This window comes from Leptonychotes weddellii, chromosome 9 (genome assembly GCF_054177405.1).
Source record: "Leptonychotes weddellii isolate Sample4059 chromosome 9, ASM5417740v2, whole genome shotgun sequence".
NCBI lineage: Eukaryota > Metazoa > Chordata > Mammalia > Carnivora > Phocidae > Leptonychotes > Leptonychotes weddellii.
Window position 1 is genome coordinate 52136203 of NC_138377.1, and position 14981 is coordinate 52151183.

Sequence of the window (14981 nt, forward strand, 5' to 3'; positions counted from 1 at the left end):
CACAATCCTGAGATCATGACCTGAGCCGAAACCAAGAGTTAAGATGCTTAACCAACCTCCCAGGCACCCCTCCAGTCATAGCTTTTATGTTTAAAATAACATTTTTGGGGGGGGTGCCTGGGTGGCTCATTTGTTGGGTGTCTGCCTTCGGTTCAGGTCGTGATCCCGGGGTCCTGGGATCGAGCCCCGCATCGGGCTCCCTGCTCCATGGGAAGGCTGCTTCTCCCTCTTCCAGTACCTCTGCTTGTGTTCCCTCTCTCCCTGTCTCTCTCTGTCAAATAAATAAATAAAATCTTCAAAAAAAAAAAAAAAATAACGTGTTTTTTTTTTTTTAAAGATTTATTTATTTATTTGAGAGAGTGAGCATGTACATGAGCAGGGGGAGGGGAAGAGAGAGAGAATCCTCAAGCAGACTTCCCACTTAGCTCAGAGCCCAACTCAGGGCTCGGTGCCAGGACCCTGAGATCATGACTTGAGCTGAAATCAAGAGCTGGCTGCTTAACTGATTGAGCCACCCAGGTTCCCCTGTTTAAAATATTCTTAAAGTGAAAAGTTTTTAAAAGTTAGGTAATAATCCAGTTAAGAAATGGGCAGAAGAGGGGCGCCTGGGTGGCTCAGTTGGTTAAGCGACTGCCTTCGGCTCAGGTCATGATCCTGGAGTCCAGGGATCGAGTCCTGCATCGGGCTCCCTGCTCAGCGGGGAGTCTGCTTCTCCCTCTGACCCTCCCCCTCTCATGCTCTCTGTCTCCCATTCTGTCTCTCAGATAAATAAATAAAAAATCTTTAAAAAAAAAAAAAAAGAAATGAGCAGAAGACATGACATGAATAGATATTTTTTCTAAAGAAGACATACAGATGACTAACAGACACATGAAAAGATGCTCAGTATCACTCATCATCAGGGAAATATAAATCAAAACCACAATGAGATATCACCTTACACCTGCCAGAATGGTTAAAATTAACGACACAGGAAACAACAAATGTTGGCGAGGATGTTGAGAAAGGGGAACCTTCTTAAACTGTTGGTGGGAATGCAAACGGGTATAGCCACTCTGGAAAACAGTATAGAGGTTCCTCAAAAAGTTAAAAATAAGACTGCTGTATGACCCAGCAATTGCACTACTAGGTATTTACCCAAAGGATACAAAAGTACTGATTCAAAGGGGCACATTCATCCCAATGTTTATAGCAGCATTATCAACAATAGCCAAACTATTGAAAGAGCCCAAATGTCCATCGACTGATGAATGGATAAAGAAGAGGTGAAAAAAAAAAAAAATATATATATATAAATATTTCATTGTTTTGGATGGTTGAGTATCATCCAAAAGAATGAAATATTGCCATTTGCAATGATGTGGATAGAGCTAGAATGTATTATGCTAAATGAAATAAGTCAGAGAAAGACAAATACCATATGATTTCACTCATACGTGGAATTTACGAAATGAAACAGATGAGCATGAAAAAAAGGCAAACCATAAACCAGACTCTTTTTTTTTTTAAGTAGGTTCCATGTCAAGTCTTGAACTCATGACCCTGAGATCAAGACCTGAGCTGAAATCAAGAGTCTGATGTTTAACTGACTGAGCCACCCAGGCACCCCTAAAACACATTCTTTTTTTTTTTTTTTTTTAAAGATTTTATTTATTTATTTGAGAGAGAGAGCAAGCACATGAGAGGGGGGGAGGGTCAGAGGGAGAAGCAGACTCCCTGCCGAGCAGGGAGCCCGATGCGGGACTCGATCCAGGGACTCCAGGATCATGACCTGAGCCGAAGGCAGTCGCTTAACCAACTGAGCCACCCAGGCGCCCCTTAAAACACATTCTTAACTATAAAGTACAATAGGGTTGCTGGAGGAGAGGTGGGCAGGGAATGGGCTAGATGGGTTTTGGGCATTAAGGAGGGCATTTGTTTTGTTTAGTACTGGGTGCTTGTGCTCTCTCTCTCTGCCAAATAAAGAAATAAATCTTTAAAGAAAACCCATATATTTCTTTAAAACAATAAGTTTGATTTGAAACTAGTTGTAAGAATTACAGTGAGATGGGGATATTGGAAATGCAGAAGACAGATTGTACCATGTGAGTAAACTCTTAAAACTTGATTTTAAGGGCACAATTTTTAAGTTATAACTAAGTTTTAATTAGTAAATATGCATGTGTTTACCTGTCAGTGTAATTAAAATGTCACCTTTATGTTTCAGTTTGAAGCAAGTGAATACGATGGTCATCTAAGTTGGGAAAATATTGATTTTGATAATTTTATTTTGAGTTCTTTGAGTTTTTTAAATTAAAATTTAATACTTAAACTATTAGTATAACCACTCATTGTTTAAGTTACATTAAAAACAATTTCAAAATTACTAGTTCTTATTCTTTTACTCATTCTCATTCTTTTCTGCCTCTTGTCTATTTCACTAGACTGAGCTACTTAACGGTTGTTAGTCGTCTGGAAAATATTAAAAAATTATCTATTTGGGGCGCCTGGGTGGCTCAGTTGGTTAAGCGACTGCCTTCGGCTCAGGTCATGATCCTGGAGTCCCTGGATCGAGTCCCGCATCGGGCTCCCTGCTCGGCAGGGAGTCTACTTCTCCCTCTGACCCTCCCCCCTCTCCTGCTCTCTCTCTCTCATTCTCTCTCTCTCAAATAAATAAATAAAATCTTTAAAAAAAAAATTATCTATTTGAAAAAAATTAAAAATAGAGGAAGAAGGGAGAAGAATTTTTCAAAATGTTACTGCCTAAATTTTCTTGGGATTACTTCTTACATCTTTGAGTCATGCAAAAGTGGTGTAGCTTTTCAAAAGTCCTTAAGTATTGCCAGACTTGCTTAAAGTGAGGTACTTTAGAATTAGGATCAGCTGAAGTATTACAAAACTTTGTGAAACATTAAACTAACAAACAAATAAAAACTCTCGCTGTGTCTACCCAGGATCAGTTTGACTTGATTGGATTTATAGAACATTTGAATTTAATAAATGACTGCTGTTTTATACATAATAGCAAATTAGTCCCTTAAACTAAAATTTTCACTTACTAACTTTTGATTAGTTGTAGTCAGTATATTAGCATAGAGAGAAAAGAATACAAAGAGACTTTAATTATATAATTTTTATCATTAATAATTGAATTAAAGACCAAATGAGAAAACATTTTTTGGTAATTTTGTTCATTTTCCAGGTTGGTAAATGAGAATTATTTAGGCTGGGGGGAAAACTTTTATTTTTGTTCTATTTTCATGTTTCTGCCTTTAGAAGATTGAAGAAATAAAATTTGGAAGTCTGATACAGAGACTTGTGTATCTGTGTGCACATGCATACATACACATATACCTGTGCTATTTTTTTACTTGTAAAAATCTTAATGTTTTAAGGAGTATGTTTGGAGATCTATCTTTACAGTTATTTTAGAGGACTTTATTAGCTTTGGATATATTTTTCTGAAATACTATACTGAAACTGCTATTAGTGATTTTAAAAATGCTGGTTTTCTAGGTAATGTTGGAATTTTCAAATATTGATGTAATTTTCTGCATCACTTTAATTTAAATCTGTGTGGTGGCCAACTGTGATATTGTGACTTGAGTAATTCAGCAGCATCTCTATGCTTTCTTCTTGCCTTTAGCTGGGCAGATGCTCAAACTCAAATCCAAAACATTGCTGCGTCTTTTGACCAGGAGGCAGCTGCCATTCTTATGGCCCGGCTGGCAATCTATAGAGCAGAAACAGAGGAAGGACCAGATGTGCTTAGATGGCTAGACAGACAGCTCATTCGATTGGTAAGAAGTAAACATTGCACTTTTCTCAATCTATATGCTTTTGTTTGTTGTAAGTATTTGTTGCTTTTGTTAAGTATCTCTTTCAACATACTTGAGAGTTTAACTGAAAGACTGTATGAGAGATTCCTATTCAAGTTGCTGAGAAAGGCATAGTAATGAATAGTAAGTACATTATCTCTTCCAGTAAACTAAAATACCTTTTCTCCTTAAAAGAAAGAGTTACACCTAAGTAACCTATTCTTTTTTTTTTTTCTTTCCTTTTTTGGGGGCTGGTATCACATTGTTCCAAATTTAATCCTAAATTGTAAATTTTTTTAGTTTGTTTTTTTTTTTTGCATATTTTTTCTTCATTGCCATGGTTTTAGTATTTAAGGGGAGTTAATTGTGATATAAAAATTATATGCATTAACATACAAAAATATAGGTAAGTCTTGATTATCTGGATCTATTAGCAAAATGTGTGTTAGTAAAATTATTGATAATGCTGATATACTTGGGTTTATAATATAGCAGGAACCCAGTACTTATATTTTGACCCACAATGCTTAGTTAAGTTCTATTCTTTTTTTTTTTTTTTAGATTTATTTATTTATTTGAGAAAGAGGGGAGAGAGAGAGCACGAGCACACAGAGGCAGAGGGAGAGGGAGAAACAGACTATCCACTGAGCAGGGAGCCTGATGTGGGGCTTGATCCCAGGACTCTGGGATCATGACCTGAGCGGAAGGCAGACATTTAACTGACTGAGCCACCCAGACACCCCTCAAAATGAAGTGCCCCAATTAAATTTTATTCTTAATGCTACATTTTTACTCAGCAAACTCTGGCTTATTATTTTAGTCAAACACCCTGTTGAGAACTCTCTCTGCTAAGCTATTAGATTTCTGTTTGTAACAGATTTTGCACTTTGTTTAGATTTTCATGTAGTTTTTAAAAACATTCTTGAGTGAACTAGTCTTTTTTTAGTATCATCCAGGACTTGTTTTTTTTTTTTTTTTCACTTTACCTTCAAAGGTGTTTTTATACTAACCTCTCTGTGGTGAAAGCAGTGTTACAACATCAGCATGTCTTTTTCAAGAGGAGGCATAAAACCTCTCATAGAGTCAGCCACTGATTGAACACCATCAGTACAAATGCCAACCCAGTTCCTCCAAGATGAACCATTGTTTCTAGATAGGACGATAAACTATTAAATATATTTTGACCTTTGCTAGTTTGGGACAGCAGAAACATTTTCTTGAATCGCACTACCATTTAGCAATTTGACATGACATTAGTGCAATCTGTTGGCTCATCAACCTGAATAGAGAAGCTGTTATTTTTCAGCTGATTGCATAAACCTCTTTAGCATCATGTGACATGTTATCAATGCATTCACTTATTATATTGTTTTAAAATGGAACCTTTTCAGTTTCTCAGACTGCATCTTTTTTAAGATTTATTTATTTTAGAGATTGTATGCGTGAGTGGGGGGAGGGACAGAGTGAGAGAGAGTCTTAAGCAGACTCCCCACTGAGCATGGAGCCCCACATGGGGCTCGATCTCATGAGCCATGAGATCATGACTTGAGCCAAAACCAAGAGTCAGAAGCTTAACCAACTGAGCCACCCAGACGCCGCTCAGACTGCATCTTATCCTAGCATTTTACTTACCATAATTTTATATATTGGTATTATTAGGTTCTATTACTAGTTCTGTGACTTTTCCTTTTCTGGGTGAGAAGTTAGTAATCTGAAATAGCTTGCTTCCTGAGCCTTTTCAACGAATGTGACTTTGTTTTAATAAACACTTTGTTGTTTTGAGAAGAAGGTGTTTAAAGTAATCAGCACCTTTATTTGCCAAATGGCTGTGGTTTGTAGTAAAGTGCTTTTGCTGTTTTGCTAGAACTATTACTGCATATTACTGCATAATGTGACACAAAACTAAATAGTACAGCTTGGGTTATCAGCCCGCATAAAAGCCATTGATAAGTAGGTTTCATTTGTAAAGATTGATCTTTTCTGTGTCCCTTATTGCCTAAGTGTAGTGAAATGACTCAGAAGATTGTAATTCTTCAGAATTTTCTGTGGGCTTCTATTTGAATCTCTCTCTCTCTCTCACACCTGAACTTCAAATTTGCCATATTGTTTGACATGCTTGTAAAACACAAACACTATTAATATATAAAACAGAATGGCCTTGTAAAGAACTAAATGAGACAGTTACAAAAAGTACAAAATTATAAAACCTACAATATAATTTACTTCTACACATTCTGCAATTTTATAGCATTACAATAGCAGCACAAGGCTTCTGGGGATAGAGAATAGATGAGTCATGGCATGATGAAAATTTTACTCTTATCTTCTGCCACACCAATATAGCTTGTCTATTCTTATAAGTCAGTCGGCAAATGTGTGTAAGAGGAAGTTGGTGGAGGTAATTTGAGGGAGAGGTTGACATTACCAGACTAGTGCCCTGCTTTCTGTGCAAAATAGCTTTCACCGGTTCTGGTGGCCTCCCTTATCATATGTCAAAAACTGAGAATGGAGTTCTCCAAATGAGCATAGTCCTACTGCATACTGACACATGGGACTGAAAGGTGGCTAAGAGAAATTGCTAACAGGTAACTTGGAAACCGTCTATCACTGTGGCTGGCATCATGTGGTATGCAAAGTTCAAAAAAACAAATAAAAAAAACAACACAGTCTCTTATAGAACCCATAGTGACTAAGAGACCCTGATTTATGGTAAAAGTGGTGAGAATGTATCTTTACATTCTTTTAACTGATTGAATCAAATTGGCATACAGTGGAAGTGAAACTCAAGGTGACGACCAATGAGGCTTTGTTACAGAGGCTGTTCTAAGATTCATTTTTTGTATTGATTCTGTACTGCTGAAGTTTCAGCTATAACAGTGATAACAACACAGATAGAGAAGGGGTTAATAATACCTTTTAGGTGCTATACTTTTCTAAGTTTTTTCCTAATGAAGAAAAATCTAGGAAATTATACTAAGAAACTTCTTCAGTTTGGCATAGTGAATATAATTGTTTTCTTTTTTCTTGATGCCTCAGACTAATTTTCGTTAAAAATAAATATCTTTTGGGGCACCTAGGTGGCCAACTCTTGGTTTTGGCTCAGATTGTGATCTCAGGATCGTGAGATTGAGCCCCGCATTGGGCTCCCTGCTCGGTGTGGAGTCTGCTTGAAATTCTCTTTCCCGGGCGCCTGGGTGGCTCAGTCATTAAGCGTCTGCCTTTGGCTCAGGTCATGATCCCAGGGTCCTGGGATCGAGCCCCGCATCGGGCTCCCTGCTCCGCGGGAAGCCTGCTTCTCCCTCTCCCACTCCCCCTGCTTGTGTTCCCTCTCTCGCTGTCTCTGTCTCTGTCAAATAAATAAATAAAATCTTTAAAAAAAAAAAAAATTCTCTTTCCCTGTCCCTCTGCCTCTCCCGCTCATGCTCTGTCTCTGTCTCTCTCTAAGATAAATAAAGAAATCTTTTAAAAAACCCAAACATCTTTTTAAAAAATGTTTTGTAGATAATGGGCACTGTATGGCCAGATTGGTGCTGTACCACATTTGCTTCTGACATTTTTAATGTAAGCGCTTGCTCCCCGTGGTCATAATCACTTAAGATACTGGTATCAACATTTGATTTGTCACCTACATCCAAACCTCTTGTTTGGGTCCATCTTGTGCCCACCTTCATGGATTTGTTCCTTACTTTTTTGACTCCTGACCTTTTCTGTTGAATGATACCCTTTTACAACTTAAACTTGATACTTGATTTTTTTTTTTCCTCTTTGACCATTGGTTTACCCACTAACCACAAATTGTATTTTCCCTTTAGCTGTGCTGCTAGCTACGGTGGATAAACAGTTCATCTGATTAGACTTGGCCCAGGAGACCCTTGGGACTTTCCTAGCAAATCCTACCCCAGCCAGCTTTTTTCTTGTTATACCAGTGGGACCACGCACTTTAGTTGTGCTGTTTTTTGTTTTTTTGTGTTTTTTTGAAGAGAAAGTGGGGGTGGAGGAGCAGAGGGAGAATCTTCAGCAGGCTCCACGTCCAGCACAGACCCTGATAGGGGGCTTAATCTCACAACCCTGAGATCATGACCTGAGCCAAAATCAGGAGTTGGAAGCTTAACTGACTGAGCCACCCAGGAGCCCCTGTTGTGCTGTTTTTAAAGATGACCACGTTTGTCATTACCATTTTCTTATAGAAGTTAGGCTTTGACCATTAGGGCCTTTTATGTGTCTGCCTTTATGTGTAAATAGTTACTGAATTAAAGACAGGACTATATTTCTTGTTAAGTGTTGTTATTTTCCTCAAGAAAATTATTGTTGCCTTATCTGCCCGATCTTTTCCTTCTAAATAACTCAAACCATGGATCTTTGATAAACCTTTATTCTTCAATCTGGTTTTTTTTTCCATCTGTATTAGTGTTTTGGTTAGGTTATAAATAAGGACTATTCCTCATGATTCCAGTAATTAATGCAGGGCACTTGATAAGTGTCCAAAAAAATTTTTAAGAAGTAACTCAAAGTGAGATGCCTGGGTGGCTCAGTTGGCTCAGGTCATGATCCCAGGGTCCTGGGATGGAGTCCCACATCGGGCTCCTTGCTCAGCGGGGAGCCTGCTTCTCCCTCTGCCTCTGCTCCCCCTGCTTGTGCGCTGTCCCTCTCTGTCTGACAAATAAATAAAATCTTTGAAAAAAAAGGTAACTCAAAGATTAGAAATGTATGTTTGTTTTTAAGAAGCTTTGCAAATTTTATATTGTTATCTGTGATAAAGTTTGGCTATATTTATCGAAAAATTAGGTTAATACACATTTAACTTCTGGATGCAGAAGGTTTTTTTTTTTTTTTTAGGAGGGAAGGTGGGAGGGACAGAGGGAGAGAGAGAATCTTAAGCAGGCTCCACACCCAGTGTGGGGCCTGATGCAGGGCTCGATCTCACAACCCTGAGATCATGACCTGAGCCGATGCTTAACTGACTGAGCCACCCAGGTGCCCTGATGCAGAAGGATTTTTAACACAAAATAAAAAGCAGGAACCATTAAATAAAAATATTAAAAAATCTTATTACAGGGGCACCTGGGTGTCTCAGTTGGTTAAGTATCCAACTCTTGATTTTGGCTCAGATCATGATCTCAGGGTTGTGGGATCCAGCCCCACGTTGGGCTCCCAGATCAGCAGGGAGTCTGCTTCAGATTCTTTCCCTCTTCCTCTGCCCCTGCTCTCTCTCTCTAAAATAAATAAATAAATCTTAAAAAAAAATAAAAGGTTTTATTATATTAAAATGAAATTAAAAATCTGTGTGGTAAGGGTGCCTGGGTGGCTCTGTCAGTTAATCGTCTGCCTTTGGCTCGGGTCATGATCCCAGGGTCCTGGGATGGAGCCCTGTGTTGGGCTCCCTGCTCAGCGGGGAGTCTGTTTCTCCTTCTCCCTCTGCCCTTCTTCCCAGCTTGTGCCCTCTCCCTCTCTCCTCTCAAATAAATAAAATCTTAAAAAAATAAAATCTGTGTGGTAAAAATACTATTATCAAAATTTAATGCCAACTTGTATGTATGACTTATATCTACGACATATTCTTATACGTATAACAGAATGTGGAAATTTTCATATATATATCCTCTTACAAATCAGTAAGATTTGGGTAAAAAATGAGTAAAGATCAGGAACGAGGAATTAGCAAAAGAAGGAATGCAAATGACCAGTAAACATACGAAAAAATTATCAATCTTATTTATAATCAAAGTTAGAAAATAGAACAACATAACAATTTTTATCTGTCAAACTAATAAGAATTAGAAAAACACAATAATGCTTAAAAGTTGGTTAGTATTCAGGGAAATGGACAGCTTCATAGCTTGTAGGTTTGGAGTATGAACTGTACAACTTTTATAAATATCTGTATAACCTTATATATAGAAGGCAGTTGATGACATATATCAGAAGCTTAAAAACTGCCTTTTACCTAGAAATCCTACCTCTAAGAATTTATTCTAGAAATATAACAGGATAGGATAAATATAAATGCTAATAATGAAGGATTGGATAAGATTGTTATGGTATATATTTTAATATAGTGCAAAGCTCTTCAGCCATTAAAAATGAAATGATTATTTAGTGATATGAAAATAAATGTTCATAATACAAGTAAAAATTTTGGACATAAGTATCAAATATGTCCCACTCTAAAAATTAGCCTTTTGGACATCCCTGGTTACCCAAGCATAAAAGTCAATAATGTTGGGGCACCTGGGTGGCTCAGTCTTTAAGTGTCTGCCTTCGGCTGAAATGATTTTTCCTCGAAGCCAAAAATGTGATCAAACCAATTATGCCTTTCTATGTGCTCTATACATAGTTGCATAAATAAATCATATAGTTGAACATTCCAGGAAGCAAAAGCAACTACACTAATTATAGCAGTGAATCTTTGCTAGTTTTTACTTGTTATTTGTGCCCTTGATCATATGTGAGAACTGTGCTGAACATTGCCAGGATATGGACCAGTTACATTAGTACTATAAAAAAATTTTCAGATCAGAGACTGCGCAAGAACAAGGAGAGGAAGCTAATGTTTGTTGAGGGCTTAGTGTTAGTCATTTTGCTGAGCACTTTCTCATATGGATTATCTCAGTTATTTAGTTGCCTTTTGTCACATCATCATGGAGGGCTTACTTCTTGCTTGCCAGTGTATGTGCCTCCATTTACTTTATTTCCTTCTTATTTCTGCCTTTGTGTTTCTTCTTTGTTTACCAGTTTACCTGTTTGTCTCAGATTTTCTTTTCCTCGGCTCTTTCTTTTTTGGCATTGTTTCTATTGTAGACTTTTATATCATTAACTTGCTTTTATAACTCCTGTGGTATTTTGATAGTTGCATCTTCCTGTCAGTAGGCTGTTGTCCTTTTTCGGCAGAGTCTTAAAGGGCACATATTGAGCTCTTTTGGCCATTATCTAAGAATTCTTTATCAGATATGCTTAGTTTAAAGAAATCCAAACATTGAAGATGAGTTGTTGCGCTGGAGCAATGTATTGTTTGCTTCTCAAATTCAAATATATTTTTTTGGGTATAATCCTTCTCTTGGTAAGTCTGTAAGTAAATTCCAGTTTTATCCCATATCAAATATCTGCCTTCTAAAGAGTAATAGCTTTTTTTTTTTTTTTTAGGATTTTTAGTTTATTTGCGAGAGAGAGAGAGCACTAGCAGGGGGAGAGGCAGAAGGAGAGAGAGAAATAGACTCCCAGCTGAGCAGAGAGCCTGACTAGGGGCTCAATCCCAGGACCTTGGGATCATTTCCTCAGCCGAAGGCAGACACTTAACTGAGCCACCCAGGTACCCCAAGAGTAATAACTTTAAAAAAATAGAATATGTATAGGCAAGAGGTTTAGCTGTATGCCAGGCAATATATTACTAACATTTTATTTTATTTAGTGTCAGAAATTTGGAGAGTATCACAAAGATGATCCAAGTTCCTTCAGATTTTCAGAAACTTTCTCCCTTTATCCACAGGTGAGTAGATTAAAAAGTCCATGTTCTTTTCTTACTGTTGACAGTAGCATTGGGTCTCACTTTTTCTGTTGTGTAAGAATATAGGACCTGTTGTATTGGGTTATTCTTTTGGTAATGTTTTAAGTTTGGGGATAGCTAAGAAATTAATATTGTGCTTGAATAGTCATTGAAAAGTGTATTATAATATTTTTATGATGGCCTTCAAAACAGTCGTTTGTGGTGAAATAAATTTACACTGGAACCCTACTCTGGAGTAGAATTAGGTGTGAGGTAGATTTGCTTTCCATCTGATATAAGGGATCTAATTATAGTAGTACCGAAAGGAAGTAACTTGACCAGTCAACTAGTCTTACAGCATGGTACTGTTTTACCTGAGAACAAATTTATGGGGATATACCAGATAAATAGAAAAGAAGCTAATTTGATTTATCTTACAGAACTTTTTTCACTTGGGTTGTAGAATCTACCTGTCTCATTTTGATAGATATTTTAAAAGTCTAGGTTGTTTATATGATGAGTAACAGAACATTTATTCAGCTGAGGTCTTTATGCAGGGAACTTTAGGAGAATAAAGATGACTGACACAGATCTCACTTTCAAGGAGCTTTCAGTCTGAAGGGTGAGATCTGAAATATATATAACACAGAACAGAAAGGGAGAAATGCTATGTGAGATATACAAAATTTAAACGAAACTTAAAGGAATCATTCCAAGTGAATGGTGTGATACGTCTTTATAGAAGAGGTGGCAATTTTAGCTTAGCCTGGAAGGATGATTATATTGAGATGTGGAAATTCAAATTTTTGCCCATGAACACCTTGCTCAAAGCTTCAACTTTGTTTTGAGAACTACTCTTATTTTTTTTTGATTTGTAGTGTAGAAACTTCATGTTTATACAGGGAGATGTCCCTAAACCTCTGGTTGCAGTTTTGGAGAACTTAGGAAAGGGCAGAGTCTCTTTGTCTTAAGGCAGGCAAAACCCTTTCTCGGGCCTCATATTAGCAGAAACTAATAGGAAAGAGAATGTGGGCATTAGCCCTCAGTATTTGACTGAATGCCAAACACTTTCCTTTCTTTCTCTTCTCTCCCAACTCCAAGCCTTCTTTTTAGGCTTTTGATAGTTGATAGATCTCCCGAGAGATCTGGGCCTCTCATCTTTTCCCCTCTATTGGAAATCACAGAGGACCCAGAAATAATTTTTTTCTTTGGGCTTCCAAAGCCTGATGCTCTTCTAAAAGGTAACATAGACTAAAGTTAGGGAAGGTTTTTATTTCTGGAAAATCTACCCCCAAATTTACCAATTACACATTGGTGTGAGTAAACAGGAATGGCTGAAGTGGTAAGGGATGAGAGAGCCTCTTAGTGAATTCTGATCACTGAGAACAGAGAAGGAGAGAGAGACCTGTGGAATGAGTCCCAGGCAGGAGCATCATGTAGGCACTTGAGCCCTGAGGGTGGAGGGCAATGGAGAGAAGTAACTGAAAGACAAATGAGAGTTCTTTGGAGAGCTGATTCTTTTGATTGTATCTGAGACCCTTTGATTGTTATCAAAGCACAATGTAGCTGTCCTTTATTCAGGCCAGACTCTTCCCCTTTTTGATCTCTTTCATATGAGGAGTGGGTGGAAGGACAGTGAAAGGAGAAAGAAGTAATGAAACAGTCTAAAGAATGTTTCTTAGGGATGAGGAAGAACTTAAATATTAAGAAACAAGTAGGTGTATGTAAGTCCTTTTTTTTTTAAATCAATGCAGATCCTTCCCAGTGCAACTTTTGGGAGCTCTGAAAAAGTAGAAAATCTGTTAGTCTATTTTTATGTTCTCTTGGAGTCTTTTGGTGGTGGTAAGGAATAGTAGTAAAAAAGTTCAAAGATGTGGCCAGAGAGATGAGGAATAAAAACGAAGAATGCTGATAATGCACCATGTAGCATCAGCCTCTGAATAACTTAGATCTGAGCAAGGACTTTTTTTTTTCCCTATTCTTGTTTTCCTTTTGAGTCATCTCTTTTAATTTTTTTTATTGTTGTTAAATTATATTTTCAAGTAACTGATAAAGATCGTGAATACAATTTAGAAGGTCCTTATAACTTGTTTTTATTGTCTTAATAGTTCTAATTAAATGCTTTTGTAATAGTAAACTCCTGTTGAAGTAAAATCAGTAAAAGCTATCTCACATTTTTTTTCTTGTAGTTTATGTTTCATTTAAGAAGATCTCCTTTCTTACAAGTTTTTAACAATAGTCCTGATGAGAGTTCATATTATCGTCACCATTTTATGCGTCAAGATTTGACCCAGTCCCTAATCATGATTCAGCCTATTCTGTATGCGTATTCTTTTAGTGGACCCCCAGAGGTAAGAGAGGCAGAAAACAAAAATTGGTTTTGTTACTGTGATGTGTGTCATTAAAAAGTGAAAACAACTAAGTTTTTCTTGGAATATAGTTACTAAATACAGGAATTTAGTGCAAGAAGTTATGTTACCCATATATTCACTTAAAAATATTTGAGTGCTTACTATATGCTAGGTTGCACTAGGAAATCATTTAAAAAAATATAAAAACTGAGGTGGGAGAGACTTTTAAGATCAATTTGTGCAGTTATTTGGTTGATCAAATCCTCTAGGGCTTATGATTATCCTTTTGTCTTTAACAGTGTCCAGAAGTAATGATGATTCTAGAACCTGTAGCTTATTCCAGAGTATACTGTCTGATAATTAGGACATTCTGTCTAAAGAAAACCTCTTGCTTAAATATCTTATTCTCCTGTAGCTTTTTTTGAACCTAAGATACAGTTAATTATAAAGATGTATATTTAGAAAGGTGGTAATAAAGTCATCCATTTAGATTTCTTAGCAAACTGTCCCACTTACTTTAACCAATTGTTAAAGTTTTTCTGTTTTGTAGTTAAAATTGTCTGTTTTACCACTTACAAGTATGTAATGACTGTATTTGAAAGTAATATTTAAGAATGGTCAGCATAAAGAGAATATTTATAATATCTCCTGATTAATGATCTCTGGTGATGCCTTTATTCATTGTTTGTAAAAAATAGTATATAAAACATTTTGTTACTATAATTGTTTTTAATTTGTCATAGTGTCTACTTTTCTAGAAAATATATATTGTTAATGTGATGGTCTAGCTATGTATTTGGTTTTATAGTTCTTTGAATTGGGAAAGAAAGCTTTAGAGATTTTTTTTCTCTCATTTCAGAGTAATACATGTAAATTGTAGATATCTGGAGAATGTCGATTAGTGTTTAGAAGAAATTTGGAATCCCACAATCCTTACTGTCTGCTTCTGTTAAATTCCAACCTTTCCATTTAATCCACGAATCCCATTAGCTTCATTTACTTAAGGCTCTCTTTCCTCCATCATCACTTGCTCTTCCTCTGGATCATTCTCATTAACATAGAAACCTGAGTCACATTCATGTTAAAAACCAACAGACAAAACCACCCTTGACTTCACATTTTCTCTAATTGCTATTCATTTCTCTGGTCTCAGTTGCAGCTAAATTCAGAAAATTACCTATTGTCTCTATGATGATCTCACCTCACATTCTCTTCTCAACCTCCATTATTCAGATTCTTGTCCTTACCATTACACTGAAACAACTCTTACCAGGCTACCAATGTCCTACGTCTTGCCAGAACTCTCGACAGCATTTATTTACCTAATGAGGACTCTCCTCGAAAACCTTTTGT

At 36.8% G+C, this 14981-nt stretch overlaps 1 protein-coding gene across 1 annotated transcript in view; it reads left to right on the plus strand.

Annotated features, from left to right (window-relative positions):
- SEC23A (SEC23 homolog A, COPII component) overlaps positions 1-14981 on the plus strand; it is a 59254-nt gene that overhangs the window by 29566 nt on the left and 14707 nt on the right. The window contains exons 14-16 of the mRNA XM_081830591.1: positions 3626-3779; positions 11203-11280; positions 13467-13628. Coding sequence (XP_081686717.1) covers positions 3626-3779; positions 11203-11280; positions 13467-13628 — 394 coding nt within the window. The remainder of the gene's footprint in view (positions 1-3625; positions 3780-11202; positions 11281-13466; positions 13629-14981) is intronic.